This window comes from Trichosurus vulpecula, chromosome 1 (genome assembly GCF_011100635.1).
Source record: "Trichosurus vulpecula isolate mTriVul1 chromosome 1, mTriVul1.pri, whole genome shotgun sequence".
Classification (NCBI taxonomy): Eukaryota; Metazoa; Chordata; class Mammalia; order Diprotodontia; family Phalangeridae; genus Trichosurus; species Trichosurus vulpecula.
In genome coordinates, this window is record NC_050573.1 from 15,308,746 (window position 1) to 15,329,242 (window position 20,497).

Genomic DNA, 20,497 nt, shown 5'->3' on the forward strand with positions numbered 1-20,497 from the left:
TCTTTGCCTCCTGGTGAAATGTGCCTTTCTGTAATTTGCACCAGCTGTTCTGAGTTCTGCCCTCTGAGGCCAAGCAGAGTAAAGCTAATACATCTTCTCCAGGACAAGGCCTTCAAATACTTGAAGAATGCTATCCCATCCACCCTGAGTCTTTTTCTCTCCAGACCAAACACCTCTACTTCCTTCATCTGATTCTTGTGTGTCATGGTCCCCAGTCTAGCCTCTGCCTTCTGCTTCAATAACAGGGAACTCACTACATCCCTATTCCACTTTGGGATAGCTCTGTTATAAAGCTTTCATGCCATCAAGGCCAAATCTCCTCTCTGGAGCCAGGTAGAATGGAGCTAATCCTTCTTCCCCACGATAGCTTCGCCAACGTTTGAGGGCATAGCCATCCTAAGTGTCCTCTTCTCCAAGTAAAGCAGTCCCCGTTCCTTCAACAATCTCATGTAGCATTAGTTGATAAACTGGAGAATGTCCAGAGGAGGGCACCCAGGTTGCAGAAGAGCTTCAGCCTGTGCCCTTTGGAGGTCAGTTGAAGGAAATGATGGCGGTGGGGTGGGTGGGTAGGTGTTAGGGCTACCCAGAAGTGGAATGAGCTACCTTGGAGAAGATTTGGGGGTCCCCTCATTGGAGATCTCCAAGAAGAGGCTAGATCGCCACCGGCTAGGGAGGTTGAAAGGATTCTTGGCCAGGTGCTGCTGAGGTCCCTGCTGGCTCAGAGAGTCTTTGAATCCAGGTAATGGCTCTTGAGTTTCTTGACGAGGGTAAGCACATCTCTTTTCTCCCTCTCCACACTTCTCTGGGAGAACGTCCGGAATCACGCATCTCCTGAACAACCTCTCAAACCAACTCCACCTTCCACAAATATTCAGCGTGGGCTCAGTGTTCTCTCCCCCACTTAGTTGTCACGTCTCCAGTACGACACAGTCACACACAAAACACCCCAGGCTTCGGTGAAAACTCAGTTACACATTTTATGAAGCTACAGCATAGGAGGACAATCAGTGGTATGGTAGACAAAATTTCAGAAACATCACTAGCAATAAAACCAAATGATGACCCATAAGATGGAGTTGGTTGCTCAAGTGAGAATGACAAGAACCCTGGGGAGAAATTCAGCCATCATCTGACATGTACCGATATTTTGGAAGAGCACAGTGACAAGATTCTAGGACTTTTCGTTTAGACTGGATAGAACTTCTCCAAATGAGAATCAGGAGAAAATTCCAGACAGTATACTCATGGGTTTAAGAGCTCAAAGATGCCTTAGGACAATATGATCATAGACCTGTAACTACAAGAGACCGCTCGTTACTACTCAGGCGTTCGTCAGTCACCTCTGACTCTTTGTGACTCCATGTGGGGTTTTCTTGGCAAAGATACTGGAGTCGTTTGTCATTTCCTTTTTCAGCTCACTTTATAGATGAAGAAAGGCAAACTAGGTTAAGTGACTTGCCTAGGGTCACACAGCTAGCAAGGGTCTGAGGCTAAATTTGAACTCAGGTCTTCCTATCCACTGTACTACCTAGCTGCCTCTCATAAAGTGACAGAGATTTGAACCCAAGTCCTCTGACTTTAGATCCAGGTCTCTTTCCAGTGTGCAAGACTGCCTAAGGTCATAGTCCAATTCTGTTATTTTTTTCAGATAAGGAAACTCAAGAGACAGGAAATGACTTTTCCAGGGTCCCGTTGATAAGAGAGTAGCAGGGCCAAGATTAGAATCCAGATCTTCTGACAGAAGATTCAGAATTCTTTCTACTCCATGATTCTGAAATGAGGCTTAAAATGTTTTCTTCACCTGACACCTCCCCACTTTTTCCCAACTTCACAGAATTTGGATACTACTGACCTCCTCAAAGGTGGTATGGAGTAGTAGATAGAACTCTGGACTTGGAATAAGGAAGGTCTGGGTTCAAATTCCACCTTGGATACCTACTACCTGTGTCATTGTCTTAACCCCTCTGTGCCTCAGTTTCCTGACTTGTAAAATGAAGGGGTTGGACTTGATGGCATTTAAGTTCCCTCCCAGCTCTAAATTCATGGTCCTACGAACTTCTTAAGCTAAGACACCAACTTGATCACATGATCTGAAGATGCCAGTTGACTCAATGGCACTACTCACGAGGTCCTAAAGGAGCCTGCTTTAATGAACCAACAAGGAATGACTTGTAATTAGCACATCAGTTGTATGTAAGTGTTTGGGTGCTAAGTTCTAATGTTTGTGAGAGAGTCCCGGAGAGTCCGGTGAAGCAACTTCCCTCCTCCCTCCCTCTACTTGTGAGTCTGCCTCATTGTTTCTTTTCGCCATCCCTTTTTCTGTGTCGTGGAGTTTTTCTTCCATTTGTGTGCACTACAAAATTCATTTTCATTCTTTTTTTAGTGCCTTTGCTAATTCCGCTAATTTCCAGTGTTCTTTTATAGCCCTTATCTTTTCTCTGCAGCTTTCACAAACGTAGTACATATCTCCTTTCTACCTCCAGTCCTGTTTTCCAAAAGATTTATTCATTCTTCTGATCTTCACGGGCTCTGGGGCATCTCTTGCTGTGGTCCAGAAATCCTGACTAATCACCTGTTTCAAGGCGTCTCCTAGATTCACAGCCTTTCCCACGGTGACTGCAGAGCTTCCTGCTAATTGGATCTCAAAGGCCTCATCCTTCCTGGATGAAGCTGATGTTACCCATTACCAGCAGGTTAGGGAGGGACCAAGAATCTGGGCCAGGTGAGGATAGCTTCTCTGGGGATATTCAGCCTGGAGAAGAAATGATTTTGATGAAACTCATCTTTGTCATCATATATTTGAAGGATTATCGGGAGAAAGAGGAATAATTGGATATCTGCATGGCTCCACAGGGCAGGGAGCCATGGCTAAAAGTTCCAGAAGGGGCACAGTGAGGCTTGATGTCTAGACAACCATCTTAATGATGAGAGCTGACCCAGAGTGCAATGGGCTGCCTGGACAGGTGGTGAGTTCCCCCTCACTGAGGGGATGATAATAGTGCCTGTATATGTACCCTGCAGAGAGGCTTTGTAAACTGTAAAATGAATGCTCTAAAATGTGAGCTGTCTGAGCTTTTCTGCCTTTGTTCACACTGAGATGACATCTCTACTCTCTTCTGCTCATCCATCCATCCATCCATCCATCCATCCATCCATCCTTCAAGGCTCAGCGCAATCATCCCACCACCCCATTCTCTGACCACCTCAGCCCACTATGATCTCTCTTAGATCATGGTCTATGATTGGTGACAACCAATGGGTGGATTCCTTCTAGTGCAGGAAGGATCCATTTGTCCTGGACAGTTCTTCACTCTGTCCTCCTACAAAGACAGGGAGGCGGCATGGTTAGGTAGAAAGGGGATGGATCTGGAATCATAGGACATAGCTTTAAACCCCAGCTCTTCAGCTTACTCCCTAGTGTTTCAACAATCCGGCTAGCAGCTGTTGTGGGGGTGAAAGACCAACACAAGCCCAACAACAAGAATGCTGCCAAAGCCCAAGTTCTTTTGATCTGCTTTTCTAAGGAAAGCAACGTTAAGGTGTTGACAAGCTTACTTTAATCCAACATACAAATACTATTCACTTAGTTCAGGGAAAAAAGCCAGCACACTGAACTTCAGAGCAAAATACAAACAAATTACAGACATCAACAAACAGACCAAATACAATTCATAGTTACCAACATCTAAGTTCAGCCCAGGAGCTCATAACAAGGGCTGGTCCAGAGTCACACGTGCCACCATGACTGTGGGTAAGAGCTCCAAAGAACAGAAAGCCAACCCCTTTCAGGGTCAAGGGTGAGTCACACATGCGACTCCCCCATGTGACCTAAAATTGTCACAAAGAGGCGACTTAAACCCATGTGGTCTAAAAGCCTCTGCTGTCCCAAACATGTCACTCAAACTCATGTGTAAACTAGGCACTCCCCTGAGGCAAGGAGGTCACCAAGGACTCCCAATCTAATCAAGGAAACAAAGGCCAAACTCTTCAAGGGCACTTCGTTGAACTGAGTGCTAAGAGCCCATTTTGTTTACCAACACACCATGGACAAGTCACTGGACATCCCAATGCCCCAGACAACTCTCTGAGACTATAAATTATAAAGCAGCTGCTAGACTGCACTGGTGGAGTGACTGAGTGACTGTCTGCTCCAGGAATTCCATGCCATGGTGGAATCATAGACCCCTTCAGAGGTGGCACGTTGCTTTGGCACATTTTAAATCCCCTGATTTTTCTCTACCTCTGTAGCCTCAACTTTCCTCTGCCTCATGGAGTCCCCCAGTACCCTGCACTTAGCTGGTGCTTAATACATGTTTATTTGTGCACAGTGCCTGGCACATAGTAGGTACTTAATAAATACTTGTTGATTGATTGATTTGTAGGACAGTCCCAGCATCTTGACAAGTTTCTTAGCAGAAGGGTAAATTCTACATTTTATATGCCTATCTCTCACACTCTGGGAAAAGGGACAGATGGAAGACCAAAGGATCAGAGACCACTCCCTGGCCCAGAAGGAATCCTATAGGTCTGAGGGGACAACCTTTACTTGACGCAGGAGTTCTCTCTACAAAATCCTGTACAGAATGGTCACTTGGTCTTTATTGGGAGCCTTCTAGTGACAGGGACCTCACCACCTCCTGAGGCAACCCACTCCATTTTGCTTTTGGACAGCTCCGATTGTTGGCAAGTTCTGCCCTACATAGGGATAATAATTAAGATTATAATTATCATGGAGATAATCATAGCACCTGCCTCCCAGGCTTGTTCTGAGGATCACATGAGATGATGATATCTGTAAAGCACAGTGCATGGCACATAGTAGGTGCTTAAGAGATGCTTCTCTCCCTTCTTCTTTCTTTCCCTTCCTTCCTCCCTTCCTTCCTCCCTTTTATCTTTTCTTCCTTCCTTCCTCTCTCCCTTCCTTCTTTCTTTCCTCCTTCCTTCCCTCCTCCCTTTCCTCCTTCTTTCCTTCCCCTCCTTCCTTCCTCCCCTCCCTCCCTCCCTTTCTTCCTTCCTTCCCTTCTTTCTTTCCTCCTTCCTTCCCTCCTTCCCTCCTTCCTTCCCTTCCTTTCTTCCTTCCTTCCTTCCTTCCTTCTTTCCTTCCTTCCTTCCTTCTTTCCTTCCTTCCTTCCTTCCTTCCTTCCTTCCTTCCTTCCTTCCTTCCTTCCTTTCTTCCTTCCTTCCTACCTTCTCCTCTCCCTCACTCCCTCTTCTCTAAGACAGCCCTTCAGCCCCTTGGATCTCAGTGCTTCTCAGCAAAGTTTTTTCTTCTGCAGGCTGAATTACATTCCCAGTTCCTTCAGCCGAGTGTCCCCTAACCACCTAGGGCTCTAGAGAGCCCAAAATTTCAGTCCGAGGAGCCTGGGTGAGAGGGAGCAACTGAAAATTTCATAGGATCATGGATTTAGAGCTGGAAAGGTCCTTCAAGGTTTAGTTCAAAACCTTCATTTCTCAGGCAAGGAAAACCAAGGCCCGGAGAAGTGACTTGGCCAGGGTCACAGAGCAAGGGAGGGTCAGGGGGTGGGATTTGAACCAGGTCCAGTGCTCTGTCCACTACTCCACCCTACCTCTGCTCAAATGGGATTGGGGTAAAATAAGGGGATCCTGGTCACATTTCCATCTCCTTGGTTCCTTATCAGGCAGATGAATAGATTCCAAGAACGAGGGTTTCCCTTGCTCGCCAGGCACAGCAATTAGCCCGGCCCCAGAACTCCCCTTCAGGACGTTGTTTGTGGGGGCTGGGTCCTGGTTATCGCCGGGCCTCCATGGAGCTGCAGAATCTCGGAGCATCCCAAGGGATGGGCGCTCAGCACGGTGCCTGGCACATGGTAGGCACTTAATACGTGTTCGTTGGCTGCTTGATCGCACCTGTCCTCAGTTTGTTGGAAGATCTCCTGGGAAGGGCAGAGGGGAAATCCACTGCTCCACCGGAGAGCCTGAGCAGCTTGCCTTGGGAGGAAGGTCTCCCCTAGATCGAGTCAAATTCTGCCTTTCTCAGACTCCCTCCCTGCCCCATCCACCCCAAAGGCAGCTGCTGCTAGCTCTGTGCCTCGGGGCCAAACAGAACCCTGAGCATGCGACATTTGAACAGACTACTCCACCTCTCTTGCCTCAGTTTCTTCTTCTGTAAAATGAGAGGAATGAGCTCCATGACCTCGAATATCTTTTCCTACCCTAAATCTGTGATCCTATGTTACTAAATATTTGAAAGGCGGACATGTGGAAGTGGCATCAGACTGAGTGCCCTTTTCTTCTCTTCTGTGTACTTATAAGAATACTTGGGATTGCAGGGTCCAAACCCTACATTTTCCAATTGGGTAAACTGAGGCCCAAAGGCTTGGGATCGCAGGGTCATAGACTGAGAGCTGGAAGAAACCTTTGAGATCCTCTAATCCAGCGATGTCAAATTCAAATAGAAACAGGAGCCACTAAACGAGACCCAAAGATCCCTGGCAGCATACTGATTCAGAAAACCACACATTAACATTATCTATGTTCTATGTTTTTTCATTCATTTTGTTAAGTATTTCCCAATCACCTTTTGTTGTTCAGTTGTATTTGACTCTTTGTGATCCCATTTGGGGTTTCCTTTGCAAACATACTGGAGGGGGTTTGCCATTTCCTTCTCCAGTTCATTTTACAGATGAGGAAACTTGTCCAGGATCATGCAGCTAGTAAGTATCTGAGGCTGGATTTGAATTCAGGTCTTCCTGGCTCTAGGCCTGGTGCTTTATTCAGTGCACCACCACACTATCCCTAAATTTTTTATTTTTTCCAATTAAATGTAAAAATAATTTTTAACTTTTTTTAAACAAAATTTAAGTTCCAAATTCTTTTCCTCCCTCCAATTACCTTTCAATATGATTTGTACTGCCAGTGTACATGTGACTCCTCTAATCTATTCCAAGCCTTTCATTTTACAATTTGGTAAACTGAGGCCCAAGAAATTTTGGGGTTTTTTAGTTGACTTGTCCAAGATCCCCCAGGACTTGAAGACAGTTGTCCTTCTCCCTAGTCTTCTTTTCTTGAGGCTAGCCCCCACCCCCAATTCCTTCAGTAAGTCCTCCTGAGGCATGAACTCAAATCCCTTCATCATCCTGGATACTAAGATGCCATGGCCTTCATGTCCTCCCTCAAATACTGAGACTTGAACACAATCCTCCAGCTGCAGTCTGACCAAGGCCCCGATTCTTTGGAATCGATTGCTGGGGAGTTTTTCTACCTACCGAGCTTTCTCTCCAGGCTGCCCTTTCTTGGGATCAGCAATTCTTCATGGAAGAGAATGATTTTAATGGGAGCCATTGATGGCTTCTTTCTTTTTTTTCCTTTCAGAAAAGTTTTCTTTTTTTATACTGAATTTAGTAAATGTCCTCCTCCAAAACCCCACATTTTCTTAGGTAAATTATAATAGAAAAAGGATTATATGTAAAAATGAATTTCAATTGCGTACAATTTGCAGTATATAATATGTTCAACATGTTACCTTCTTTTTTAAAAAATAAATTGTAATTGGCGTTTTTTGTTTTTTACATTACCAGACTGTCTCCCAGCATCCCTTACTATCCCCTCTCCCAGAGAGTCATCTCTTATAAAGATTAATTTTTAATAATATTTTATTTCCCCCCAATTACATGTAAAAACAATTTTTAACATTTGTTTTTCTAAATTCTGAGTTCCAAATTCTCTCTCCTTCTCTCCTGTCCCCTCTCCCTGAGATGGTAAGCGATTTGATATACGTTATACATGTATAATCAGGCAAAACATATTTCCAGAAGATTAATGTTTTAAAGAAACAAAAGGAAGAAACAAATTAGCAAACCAATCGATGCATTTAAAGAGTCTCAAATCTATGCAATGTACCTGGCCTAAGGACACCTAACCTCGGCCACGAGTAGGGAGAGAAGGGGGGAGTCTCCTCACGACTTCCTTGGGGGCCAGGCAGCTTTTTGTAACTTTGCGCCATCTGGTTTTGATCTTTTGTGGCAGTCAGTTTTTCCATTTACATCGTGGTCATTGTATACATTGTTTTCTGGCCACCACATACTTTACTCTGCATCACATTGTGTAAATCTTCTCGTGCTTTTCTACATCATCATTTCTTACAGCACAGTAATATTCCATCACATTATAGACCACAATTTGTTTAGCCATTCCCCAGTCGATGGCCATCGATTTTGTTTTCCAATTTTTTCCTATCACAAAAAGTGCTTCAGTAAATATTTTGCTATATATGGGGACTTTCTTCTTATCAGTGAGCTCCTTGGGATATAAGCCTAGTAAGGGAATCTCTGGGACATAAGGCAAACCTATGCTTCTTTTCACCTTCACCTCATTCAGATTGAATATGGTTTCTACACAGCATTGGTCCCACCAATTCCATGTCCAAAAGCAATATGGCTGCCAGATCCTATTCATCACCACCTTCTGTCCTTCTGATTGGAGGCTGGAGCCATGAACTTCCATAGAAGGAAGGAGCCCAGGTCAGAACATCTCATTTCTCACCTAGCTGCACTGCTCTGGGACATCTCTGGCTTTTCCACCATGCCCCCAGATGAAGTATGAATCAGAAACCTTCCTCTTTCCCCTCCCTCTTCCTTTTGTGTGTCTGTCTTCTCCCATTAGATAGATAGTAAGCTTCTGGAGGGTGGGGACTGTCCTTTTTCCCCATATTAGTATTCCTAGCACTGAGCACAGTGCCTGGCACATAGTCGGCACTTAATAAATGTTTACTGACTATTGACTTCCAGATGGACCACTGTTTCAGTTACCCTTGGGCTTCCTCCCAAAGGCTGATCTTTGAGGCATGGATGTTGGACTTAGGGCTGCAAAACCCATCACAGACCGCATGGGGCTTGCATTCCTGACCTTCCAAACTCACAAGGTCATCACTTCCAGATCAATCTCCTTCACCCAAATTGAAAGGACAAAAGCTGAGGCAAAAACAAATGAATGAATAAGTGAAGGTGTTCAGAAGGCCATCTGTCATTCTAAGATGGGGAGAGCTCAAATGTTCTTCCTTTAGAGTACTGTCTCCCTTCTCTCTCCAGAACACCAATTCTCCAGGAAGAAGTCAGTCATAGAGGACATGGCAAACCAAGAGTAGGGAAGAGGCCAATTAGTGAATTTTCCCCCACTTCCATCTATGGTGCTCTAATTAATTCATTTACTAGCATTACCTACAGTTAGCTGGCATAATATAGTACCAAAGGATTGTGCTAAGCACTGGGGAACAAAAAAAGGCAAAAGACATTCCTTGCCCTCAAGGAGCTTATGGTCTAATGGAGAGACAACATCAGACAATACATACAAATAAGATATAGACAGAATAAATTAGAGGTAATCTCAGAGGGCATCTAGGTGGCTCAGTGCATAGAGCTCCAGGTCTGGAGTCAGGAAAGCTTGAGTTCAAATGTGGCCTTAGATGCTCACCAGCTGTGTGATCCTGGGCAAGACATTTCACCCTGTTTGCCTCAGTTTCTTCATCTGTTGAATGAGCTGAAGAAGGAAATGGAAGAACTATTCCAATATCTTTGCCCAGAAAACCCCAAATGAGGTCACCAAGAGTAATCTAGGGGGAAGGCGCTAAGATTAAGGAGGGCTGGGGAAAGACTTCTTGCACAAGATGAGACTTTGGTTGAGAGCTGAAGGATGCCAGGGAAGGCAGGAGGCAGCTCACAGGCTGCCATCTCAGTTGGTTAAGTGGTTGGCAGATCAAGCCAGCGATTGATGTCTACACAGGCTCCAAAGTCTCCCCGAGGCACTTCCATTACACATCATCACAGGTGTTTTGGAAGCAGGTTTTTCAGCCTTTTCCACATAAGGAATGACATGAGTAGTGCTCTGCGTCTGCCCCTAAGGACTAGGCACAGTGGCCACTCCTGTCCTATAACACCATAGTTGATCGAAACAAATCCACGTATTCAAAATGTGTGTCTCTGGACCTTGAACCCATCACCTCTGTCAAGAGTTAGGTACCACGTGTCACCATCAATCAGGCCCTCTGGAGTTACAGTCGGTCATTGTTTTGACCAGAGTTCTTCAGTCTCTCAAAGCTGTTTTTCTTGACAACGTCTAGTTATCAATTTGAAATTGTTTGGAAAAGTCCATCTGGAATGGGCAGCTGTTTCCATTGTCTGTAGAGTTATTTCTATTCCTGAGCACATTTGGCAGAGGAGGGAGAATTGGGGTCTTGCTTAAATGCTATTCATTTGCCCGTCTTTCCCGAGAACAGTGATCCTCCCTCCTTCAACAGCAATCATTCAGCATTCATGAAGTGCCTACTGTGTGCAAGGTACTGAGCTAGGAGCTGGGAATCTTTGGTTCACAGCGATGATTTCATCAGCATAGAGAATTCTCAGTAAGGAAATCCCTTCTCCCAATGCAGGTCTCCGCATCTTACTGTCTTTGAGAATGGTTGGAGTCGTTGAGAGCTTAAGTGACTTGTCCAGAGTCCCCCAGTCAGTAGGTGTCAGAGCTGGGACTTGAAGCCAGCTATTCCTGACTCTGAGACCAGCCCTTTATCTGATGGACCAGACTGTTTCTCCAGGTGCTAGAGATAAGAGGATTCAATAAAATGACACACTCTGCCTTCGAGAAACTGACATTCCAATCGGCCAATATCACAAGTCTACAGTGAAAAACAATACAAGATAGGATGGAAGGAAGAGAGAGAGGAAGGAAGGAAGGAAGGAAGGGAGGGAGGAAGGAAGGAAGAGAAGGAGAGAGGAAGAAAGGGAGGGAGAGAGGGAGGGAGGGAGGGAGAGAGGAAGGAAAGAAGTGAAGGAAGGAAGTAAACAGGCACTTAAAGTTTAGTAATTTCAGTCGCGTCCAACTCTTCATGACTCCAGTTGAGGTTTTCTTCGCAGAGATCCTGGAGTGGTTGGTCATTTCCTTCTCCAGCTCATTTTGCAGATGAGGAAACTGAGGCAAACAGGGTGAAGTGACTTGCCCAGGGTCACACAGCTAGCACGTGTCTGAGGCCACATTTGAACTCAGGTTTTCCTACTCCAGGCCCTTCACTCTATCCACTGCACCATTTGACTGCCCTGTCTGTGTTCTAGGCGCTGTGCTAAGTGCTTACAAATATTCTCTCATGTGATCCTCACATCTGTGGGGATAGATGGTATTGTAGTTTTCATTTTACATTTAAGGAAACTGAGGCAAACAGGGTGAAGTGACTTGCCCAGGGTCACAGAGCTAGTCCATGTTTGAGGCTGGATTTGAACTCTGATCGTTTATGCTCCAGGCTCAGTTCTGTAATCCACCGAGCCAAGTAGGGAGAAGTGTGAGCAAAGAAAAGGTCTAGGCAAAGTTCTTTTGGAAATTTTGAGTGGGGGGGAATCCCTTGAATGAATGAAAAGAATAACCATTTGTTAAGTTTTCACCATGTGCTAAAATACTGTGTTAAATCCAGGGGATACAATAGTAAAGAAAGTTGCCTTCAAAGAATTTACATTTTAATGGGGGAAACTAGAGTCACAGGAGGGAAGTGACAGCCCCAGGAGGGACCCTTCCCTCTGGAACCTTATTGGGGTGATGAATTGGTACAGGCCCAGGAACTATGATAGAGCCGATTTAATCATGGCTCAAGGTGACACAGTTAGAAAGGGTGTGTATGTGTGTGAGTGTGAGTGTGTGAATGTGTGTGCATATGTGTGAGAATATGTGAATGTGTGTGCATGTGTGTGTGAATGTGAGCGTGCATATGAGTGTGTGTGAGAGTATTGTGTGTGTGTTAGTATGTGTGAGTGTATGTGAGTGTGTGTGTGTGTATGTGTGTGTTGTTAAACCTGAAAGTTTGGTTGAAGGAGGCAAACACGCTAGGTGATAGAAAAATTCATGTAGTTTATTATTTTCCCTTAAAGCATAGCTAAGCTAGCTTACTTGTACGTACAAGGAGTCAGAGCATAAGCTCTGGCTGTCTGAACAAAGGAATGAGAAAACTTATATACGTTATTTTAGCGGACCCAGCAAGCCTGTGTTACCTCACTTTTATGACCTCCATGTATGTTTAACCATGATACAAGAAGAGGCTTTTCCTTAGTGGAATAGGTTTGTAAAGACAAGAGGGTTGACAAAGGTCAGTTAAAGTGTGTACCCGTAGAATATTAAGTGAGGTGGTCTTCTCAGCATTAGGGTCTCATCCCTTAATGGCTAACAGGGGTAAGAATGTCCTTAGGTCAGTCTGATCCGGCCTTGTTGACAGAGGTAGAGGTATTTCCTGAGCAAACTTTAGGGAACAAAGAAGCCCAGGTCCTGGATCTTCTTCCAGTTACTCGTTAATTCAGGCTCTGGGTCTGGTTGAAATTACAAAAATGATACAAAATGGTATAAAATGTTCCACAGTGTGTATGAGAGTGTGTGTGCGTGCGTGTGTGGGGGGGTATGTGTGTGTGTGTGAGTGTAAAGGGCACCTTCTAAGCAACATGGGGGTTGGCTTTGTGGAGGAGGGAACCAGAGAGGAAAGAGTTGGGTGAAGCCTGGCTGGGGCTGAAACAGGGCTGTGGGTAATGAGGAGATGGCAGCCCCTCCAGGACTGCTCTGGGGTGGCACGGCAGTAAGACCGACTTGGAGGTCACTCTTCCTCCAGAGTTCTAGAGTGCCCCGAGGGCTTAGGGAGTATCTTTAAGGCTGGAGCTCTCCTCCAGTGCTTCTCCCAAAGTTAATTGCCAGGGATTAGCGCCCCAGTTTCATTCAACCAATTAACATCAATTAGCTTTTACAAAGGAATATCTATCAGGAAGGCAAAGCATGAAGAGAAGTTCCATTTCCTCCCCAGCACCTGGGGCATGTTCTCCCTTGCACCACCACAGTCCCGGGGAGAACAAGATCACATTTAATAAGGGCTCTCACTTCCAAATGCTATGCAGCCGATAGTTATAATGATGATAACTAGCATTTTCATAGCACCTACTATGTGCCAAGCACTTTACAAATATCTCATTTGATCCTTACAACAGCTCTGCAAGGTAGGTGCTGGTCCCCATTTTATAATGAGGAGATTGAGGCAGAGAGAGGTCAGGAGACTTTCCCAGGGTCACACAGCTAGTGAATGTCTGAGGGTGGATTTGAACTCACTCCGGGCCTGGCGCTCTACCCACCACACCACCCAGCTGCCTTCAGAAAACATCACCCAGCTTCTGGGTCCCATTAACTGATGGGTCGAGTCTCATAGGCTATCCTTCAGGGTCTCTGCTGCTGGCTGCTCCTGGGCTCTGTCTTCAGCAAATCCTGATGCAGATTCCGACTCCCTGAACTCACTTTGGTCGGTCTGTCTGCACCCTTTGAATGATGCTCCATCCCGGCGGCCAGTCAAAGGTCCAGCCTGTACCCACACGGCGAGAGGACCTGAGCCAGCTACAGAAGGTCTGTGTGGGCTCTGAATCCACACCGTCTCATTCCTTTCCAGAGGCAGGCTCCACAGTCTCCTCCAAGTTGTCTGGCAGCAAATAGAGCACACTGGGCACACCCCGAGGATGGGAGCTCCCATTGGCCAAGTTCCTATTACACTGGTACTCAGTAGGTGTTTAATAAACGTTCACTGCTTGTTTGCACCAATTGAGGTTCGGATTGGCTCTCCCATTAGACCGTGAGGTCTTTGCAGGCAGGGACTGAGTTTTTGCCTTTGTGTGTATCCCCATGGCTTAGCACAGTGCCTGAAACAGTAGGTGCTCAATAAGTGCTTATTGGACAGACTGACACTTTTCTCCTCACAGTAGACTGTGAGATGAGCAGGGCATAACTTTAGGGCTTCCCAGTGCCCGCAAGTGAAAACCAGAGACACAAGTCCAGAGACTCCTTCTGGTTGGATCAAATCAAGCAACCCCAAGGGCTTGTGAAATACCAGCTAATTTGGGTCAGTGCAAGGGGCACCGGGTTCTCCTTGCCAGCTTCCCTCACCTGTTGTGCACCAGGCACACCCATGCATTACCAGGAAAAAGACTTCAGCTTAATTAGTGCTGACACCATTTGGAACTCCCCTGGGCTAAGCGTCACCAAGCCCTGGTTTATGGCAGGGGCACCAGGGCAGCCAAAAGGCAAAGAGTCTCACCTCGACTTCAGACTGAAGGAGGCCTCGGAGACCAATTGTTTTTGCTTTATTGTATTTTCCAATTAATAAGTATTTGTTTTCTCTCCCTCTCATTTCCCACCCCAACTTAAAGGAAAAAATAAAATCCTTGGAACCAATATGCATAGTCTAGCAAAACAACTTCCCACGTTGGCCTTGTTCTGCACCCAGAGTCCATCTATCACCTGTCTGTCAGACGAGGAGAGCAGGCTTCAACATGGGGTCTCTGGAAGTGTGGGCGATCATTGCTTCGATCGGAGATCTTGCGTCTTTCCAAGTTCTTTGTCTTAATGACGTCAATGTTATTGTAGAAATTGTCCTGGTTCTGCTCACTCTACCTGTGTCGGTTCATATAAGTTTTCCAAGGTTTCTCTAAACCCATTTATCTTTTCTTACGGCACATTCGTATACAGTTGTTTGTTCTGCTGTTCCCCAATAGGTGGATACTTCCTCAATTTATAGGGGTTTTTGCCACAGAAAAAAGCTTTTAAAATATTTTTGTACACACTCAGAGACTAATTTAAGTCAGTTCAACAATCATGTATTGTTCGGTCGTTTCGGTCGTGTCAGAATTCTTCATGACCCCATTTGGGGTTTTCTCGGCAGAGATACTGGGTGGTTTGCCATCTCCTTCTCCAGTTCATTTGACAGATGAGGAAACTGAAGCAAACTGGGTTAAGTGACTTGCCCAGGGTCACACAGCTAGGAAGTGTCTGAGGCTGGATCTGAACTCACAAAGAAGCATCTTCCTGACTTTAGGTTCCGGGCTCTATCCACTGAACCACCTATATATGAGGGCAGCTAGGTGGTGCCATAGTACACAGAGCTCTGGGCCTGGAGCTGGGAAGACTCACCTAAGTCAGTTCAAATCCAGCCTTGGACACTTCCTAGCTGTGTGACCCTGGGCAAGTCACTTAATTCTGCTTGCCTCAGTTTCCTCATCTGTAAACTGAGCTGGAGAGGGAAATGGCAAACCACTCTAGTGTCTGCCAAAAAAAAAACAACCCCAAATGGGGTCACGGAGAGTCAGATACGACTGAAACAACTAAACAACAAAACCCTCCAGTGCTGTCTGTATCAATATCAGTCATTACCATCATCTGCTATGCTCACAACCTTCTTGGGCCAAGTTCCAATTAAAGAAACAAAACAAACAGGACCTAAATTGGAAATTAATTACTCTGAGAATTCTCTCTGTACACTGTTACCTAATTGGCTTGTTGGTCTTGCCAAGTCTGGGGATATTTGCTTCAGGAAGGCACCGAATGCACAGATCTCTAGTGAGCTCCCGAGGGCAGCCTGTGTTTATTAGGGAGGGCAGAGGGGAGACCATCTCAGCCTAAGACAACTTTCCTTCCCAGACTCATAGGATTGTCAGGATTAGAGTTGCACGGTGCCTCACACGGCAACCCATACCCCAAGGGATGGCGCTATAATATGCCTGATCGGTCTGGGGGTCTTCCAGCCTCTTCTTGAAGCACTCCAGTGAAAGGAAGCCCGCCCCCCCCCCCCCCACTTTGGGACAGCTCAGATTGTTGAGCTTTCTAATTTCAAATCAAAATGGCCCTTTGGCCACTTCCCCATCGCTCTTGGGGCAAGATGGAAGAGGTCTAGTCCTTCCTCCAAGGGACAGACCTTTCAATGTTTGAGAACTCTCATGTTCCTCCTGGCCTCCTCTTCTGGATAAACAACCCTGGTTCCCTCCCCCATCCTCATATGGCATGGATTCAAGACCTGTAGCCATCCTGGTTATCTCTTCAGGATGCTTTCTGGCTTCTCCATGTGCTTCTCAAACTGTGGACCACCCCGCCCCCAGCCCCCAATCAGAAGTGAACCACAACCCTCCAGATGAAGTTGCATCAGAGGAGGGTCCAGCGGGACTACCACATCCTTATTCCTGGAAGCCATCTCTCTCTTCATTCTTCCCAAGAATGCCTTTGCTTTTTTTCCTTCTGCTAACACCCTGAGCTTGATGTCCACTAAGACCCCCAGATTGTCTGCAGAACTGTTGGCCAGCCATGTTGTACTTCAGGGGTAGATTTTTGAACCTGAGTGCAAGACTTTCCACTGACTCCTACGGCACTTCATCTAATTAGATCTGGTCCAACACTCTGCCCTTTCAGGATCTTTTTGGATACCGACTCTGCTATCTGTGGTCAGATCACTGACAGCAACGTTACAGCCAAGGCCAAGTGCCTATCTGGGCAGGAAGGAGAGGCCTTGGCCTTAGGCTTGGCTCAGTGGCTTCTCAACCCTCTGGAGGAAGATATTCTAGCTTCCAAGGGTCTCCTCATTGGCATCCTAAATAGCACCCCCAGAGCAATAGGAGGCAGTGTCTGCATCAGGAGCCAAGGACAAACTGAACGCATTCACCTCGATTGCGAAGATCTTCCTGAGCACCCCACAAATGGGAGAAAAGGTCTTTCCGGCAGCTGTGAGGGTCCTTCATTCACATGTGCTAAGCCTGAGACCACTTTGCCCTAGACTCTTTGGTACTCGAGGGAGGGTGTCACTGGTGTTTGGAAGGATGCTCCGTATCAATGGGGCTGACTAACTAAACTGATTCTCAACTGGTAACCTTGGTGGGTGGGGACTCAGTGCCAGAGGCATCAGAGAATCACTCCTGACCACTTGCGGGCACCCCTATGACCGTGACCGGGAGATGTCGCTGAGTGCTGAGGACCCCAGGAGCGCGAGAGTGAGAGTTGGGTGAAGATGCCCTGGAGCTTACGTGGGCTATGTTTATGTAGGGAATTCCCTGTTGGAACAGAAATACCAGTGAGGGCCTGAGGCTGCCCAGCAAGTCAGTGGCAGAGTCGGGACTTGCAAACACCTAGCTCAGCAGTCATTTTACAGATGAGGATACGGGGGCCCAGATAAGTGACTGGCTCAAGGTCACACAGCCTGTCAGGGGCAGAGCCAGTTCTTGAACCCAGGTCTTCTGATACCTTCCGCACAGGTGCCTCCCCTCTAAGGTGACCTTCAGTCTCTTCTGCATACCTTTGGTATGCATCCATTTATGCGCATGTAGTTTGCCCCTACAGAACAGAAGCTCCTTGAGGGCAGGGCTGGCTTTGCCTTTTCTTTGTACCCTGGGCACTTAGCTCAGTGCCTGGCACACAGCAGGCGCTTAATAAATGCTTGCTGATTGACTCCTGAGCCAGGATTCTATGAAGCAGACCCAGTGCAGCCTAACACCGCTCAGGAGGCCCAGGCTGGTTCTGGGCCCTCACTGCTTTGCCTGGGGATCACTAAGTGCACCCAGAGAGGAGCCCGGCAGAAGTGGCTCTGGGACTCCAGGAGATGCCCCACCCCCACTCCGTCACACTCCCTGCCCGGGACGCTGACGGCACAAGTGAAGCAGAGGCGGGTCTCACAGATAATTCACATCCTATTTATTTGCAGGTTCTCGGGACAGAGGGAGCAGAAGCGAGGTGACGATGCCATGCCCGCGTCCCGCGCAGCGTCTGACTGGGCCTTCTCTCCTCGAGAGCGGCTGTCCCGGGAGCGAGGATGGGGACCCTGGGCCTGAGCTCACGACGGGCGGCAGCGGCTACTCCTCCTCGTACTTGTGTTTGATGTGCTTCCACAGCTTCTGCATCGGGAAGAGAGGGCACGGCTGTGAACTCACCGCCAGTCTGCGCTTCCTGGCACAGACACCCCCACCCCTGCCCCCCAAGGAGAACACGCCAGCAGCGGGGAGGCTGGGGCCACCAGGCATCAGCCACAAAGCAACCACAGGCCAACGGCGCCCAGTCCTTTCTCCGGTGGCGCGACCCTGTCTCCCCCATCATCCCCCCAGCCCTCGCACCCGGAGCCTGGCAAATCCAGAGGCCTCATCTTTCCCCGAAGAGGAGATGCTTCTGATTCCCAGTCTGACCGCCCCCATCTCCAGCCCCAGGAAGGGGTGTCTGGGGGCAGCGGTGGGGGACCCTCCAGGCGGCCTTCGGGGCATGGGCACCCCTGGAGTCACGCTAACCCTCGAGGAGGTATGGGGGTCCAGGCCCCTCCCTTGGGACTCCGGGCGGCCTCTGAACTGACTCTTGTCTTGGGTTTTTTTGATCCAAAGGTTCCTCACCTAGTTCTGAGGATGCTGGTCTGGGTCTCCCTGCCCCTCGGGGGTCTCTCCAGCTACCCCCAATTTGTAATACCACCTCCCTTGGGGCACAGCGAGTCTAACCGATCCCACCTGGGCTGGGGCTGGAGGGCCCTTAGGTCTGGGCCATCTACAGAGGGTGAGAGCGAGGCCCAGAAGGGAGGCCATTCATCCCCCTGGCATCTGAGAGCTAAGGGGCAGAACCGGGATTAGAACCGAAGTCCTCTGGCTCCAAATTCACTGTCTCCACCATGCCACGAGGCCTCTGGTTCAATGAAACCGCCAGAAAATGAGTTCAAAGCACAAGGTCAGAATCAGAGAAGGCAGCGAAGACCGCTCGGGACAGGCAGACAGACAGATGGACATGGGTCGCTGGATGGACAAACGGGAGCCTGGGAGAGTCCGGCCCACCCCAGACCACAGTTTATCAGCAGTTTAACAAAATGCATGTGCCACCCTGCCCGTGCCAAGAAAGCATCCCGGGAAACTTTGGGAGAAGCCCCAGGACACGAGGCCCGGGGGGACGCAAGGACACACTGCCCCAAGGTCCCTGGCCTCTCCTGACCTGCCATGACCTGGCCGGTTAGGAGGACATGAGGCAGGGGTGTGTCCCCAGACACCGTCCTGGAATCACCCACTTAGGGCGGTCACTAAGGAAGCCTTGGACCCTGACCGAGGCTCAACTGCTGGGCGGGGCCCTCAGGACCACTCTGCTGGCATGGTCAAGAATGACGCTACCGGGGGGCAGAGGATCAAGCTCAAGACGACCAGCCCAGAGGCTAGGGCCAAAAAAACACAGGGCACCGGTCCCCGGGCAAGTCACCCCAGGCCTGACCCCTCCAGGAGCCCTCAGTAGCTCCTCCTGTCTTTAGGATCAAGTACAAGCTCCATAAAGGCTCCTGCGCTTTTAAAAACCCTAGCCTAACTGCTCCCTCCATTCCATCCATCTCCTCCCTCCAAACCTTTGCCTGGGCTGTTCCCCCTGCCTGGCCTGCCCTTTCTCCGTCCTAGCCTCCTGGACTTCCACTTTCTCTAAGGCTCAGCTCAGATATTGAGTCTGCTGGCCTGTGTGACCCTGGGCGAGTCACAGCCTCTCTGGGCCTCAGTATCTTCCTCTGGGATGAAGAAGTCGGCCCGACGAGAGGAAGGGGCTTCAACCCCCTCCTGTTACAAAGACAAGGAGGCCCAGGAAATGAAGAGGGTCTCCCAGGGTCACGTGGCCAGTGGAGGCTCAGGCAGAATTCGAATTCAGGTTTTCCTAACTCCAGGTCCCGCCCTCCATCACCTACACTACTGGCCGCCTGCTCCTTTTACAGATGAGGAAACTGAGGCCCGGGGGTTTCAGCACTAGTATCACGAGCACTAGTGTACTGCGAGAGGCCCGCGGGGCATGGGATGGGGGAGGGGCGCCAGGCCAGGGTCCCCCTCCCCCACTCACTGTGTTCTCCTGTATTCACACGTGCTCACTGTCTGCGGGGGCGGGGTCTCCCCTTGTCCCTTCCGTTCGCTCTGCCTCAGCTTCCCCCGCTGTAAAACTGGGCCCAAATGGGCTCCAACGTCCTTTCTGCGTGCGAGTGACAGTCCCTGCGCTGTGCCTCAGTTTCCCTCTCCGTAAAACAAAGCTGAGCGCCCTGTGACCTTGGGCAAAGGCGTGCGTCAGTCTGTGCCTCAATTTCCTCCTCTGCAAAACTAGGGGCTGACCTAGGACTAGGTCCTGGACGATGTCCGCCCCCGCCCCGACCTCGGTTTCCCACCTGGCCCGCCCCCAGGGGTCAGTCGGTCAGCCCGAGGTCCAAGGTCAGGGGCCGCCAGTCCCCACCCTCGCCCTCACCCCGTGGTTGATGCTGTCGTAGATGGCGTCGCCGCCCTGGTCGAAGGCGCGCTCGAAGAACAACACGCCCACGGCGATGGTGAGCGCGAAGGTGGACGTCCTGCGGAAGAAGACCGAGTACACTCGCCCGAGCACCGACGGGGACGCCATCTTTCGCCGGCCCGGCCTTGCCCGCGCCTGCGCCTTAGCCTTATCCTCACGGGGAGGGGCAGCTTGCTCGCGAGACGCTTCATGGGACTTGTAGTTTCCCCAGAAGTTCGGAGTCCTTTAAGCTTTTTTATCGACATTCTTTTGGTCTCAATTTTCACCACAAAGTTCTGTCCCGTGAGATGTAGGTATATTGGTCCAATCTTCGATTTGAATTTTTTTTTAATTTGCCTGCACGAGCTCGCCCAAAGGAGCACTTGAACTACATCTCCCAGAGGGCAGCGCGCGCCTTTAGGACGCCATTTTCTTGCCCTCCCCCGCAGGTTTACGTTTTTCGGGACCCAAAGGCTTCTGG

The 20,497-nt window shown here is 48.6% G+C and overlaps 1 protein-coding gene across 1 annotated transcript; it reads right to left on the reverse strand.

The window, feature by feature from the left end:
• Positions 1-17,441: 17,441 nt before the first annotated feature.
• On the reverse strand, positions 17,442-20,167 carry LOC118831410 (cytochrome b-c1 complex subunit 9). The gene is made up of 2 exons (XM_036738751.1): positions 19,996-20,167; positions 17,442-17,663 (listed from the first exon to the last, which is right to left on the reverse strand). Exons 1-2 carry the CDS (start codon positions 20,143-20,145, stop codon positions 17,622-17,624), a joined length of 192 nt encoding a protein of 63 aa, XP_036594646.1. The 5' UTR covers positions 20,146-20,167; the 3' UTR covers positions 17,442-17,621.
• Between the last annotated feature and the right edge of the window lie 330 nt (positions 20,168-20,497).

Excerpts from the sequence above, each read along its gene's own strand:
- LOC118831410 (XM_036738751.1), bottom strand. The coding sequence starts at position 20,145 with ATGGCGTCCCCGTCGGTGCTCGGGCGAGTGTACTCGGTCTTCTTCCGC. Across the intron at positions 17,664-19,995 it reads ACGACAGCATCAACCACGGG|AAGCTGTGGAAGCACATCAA; the intron begins GTGAGGGCGAGG and ends TTCCCGATGCAG.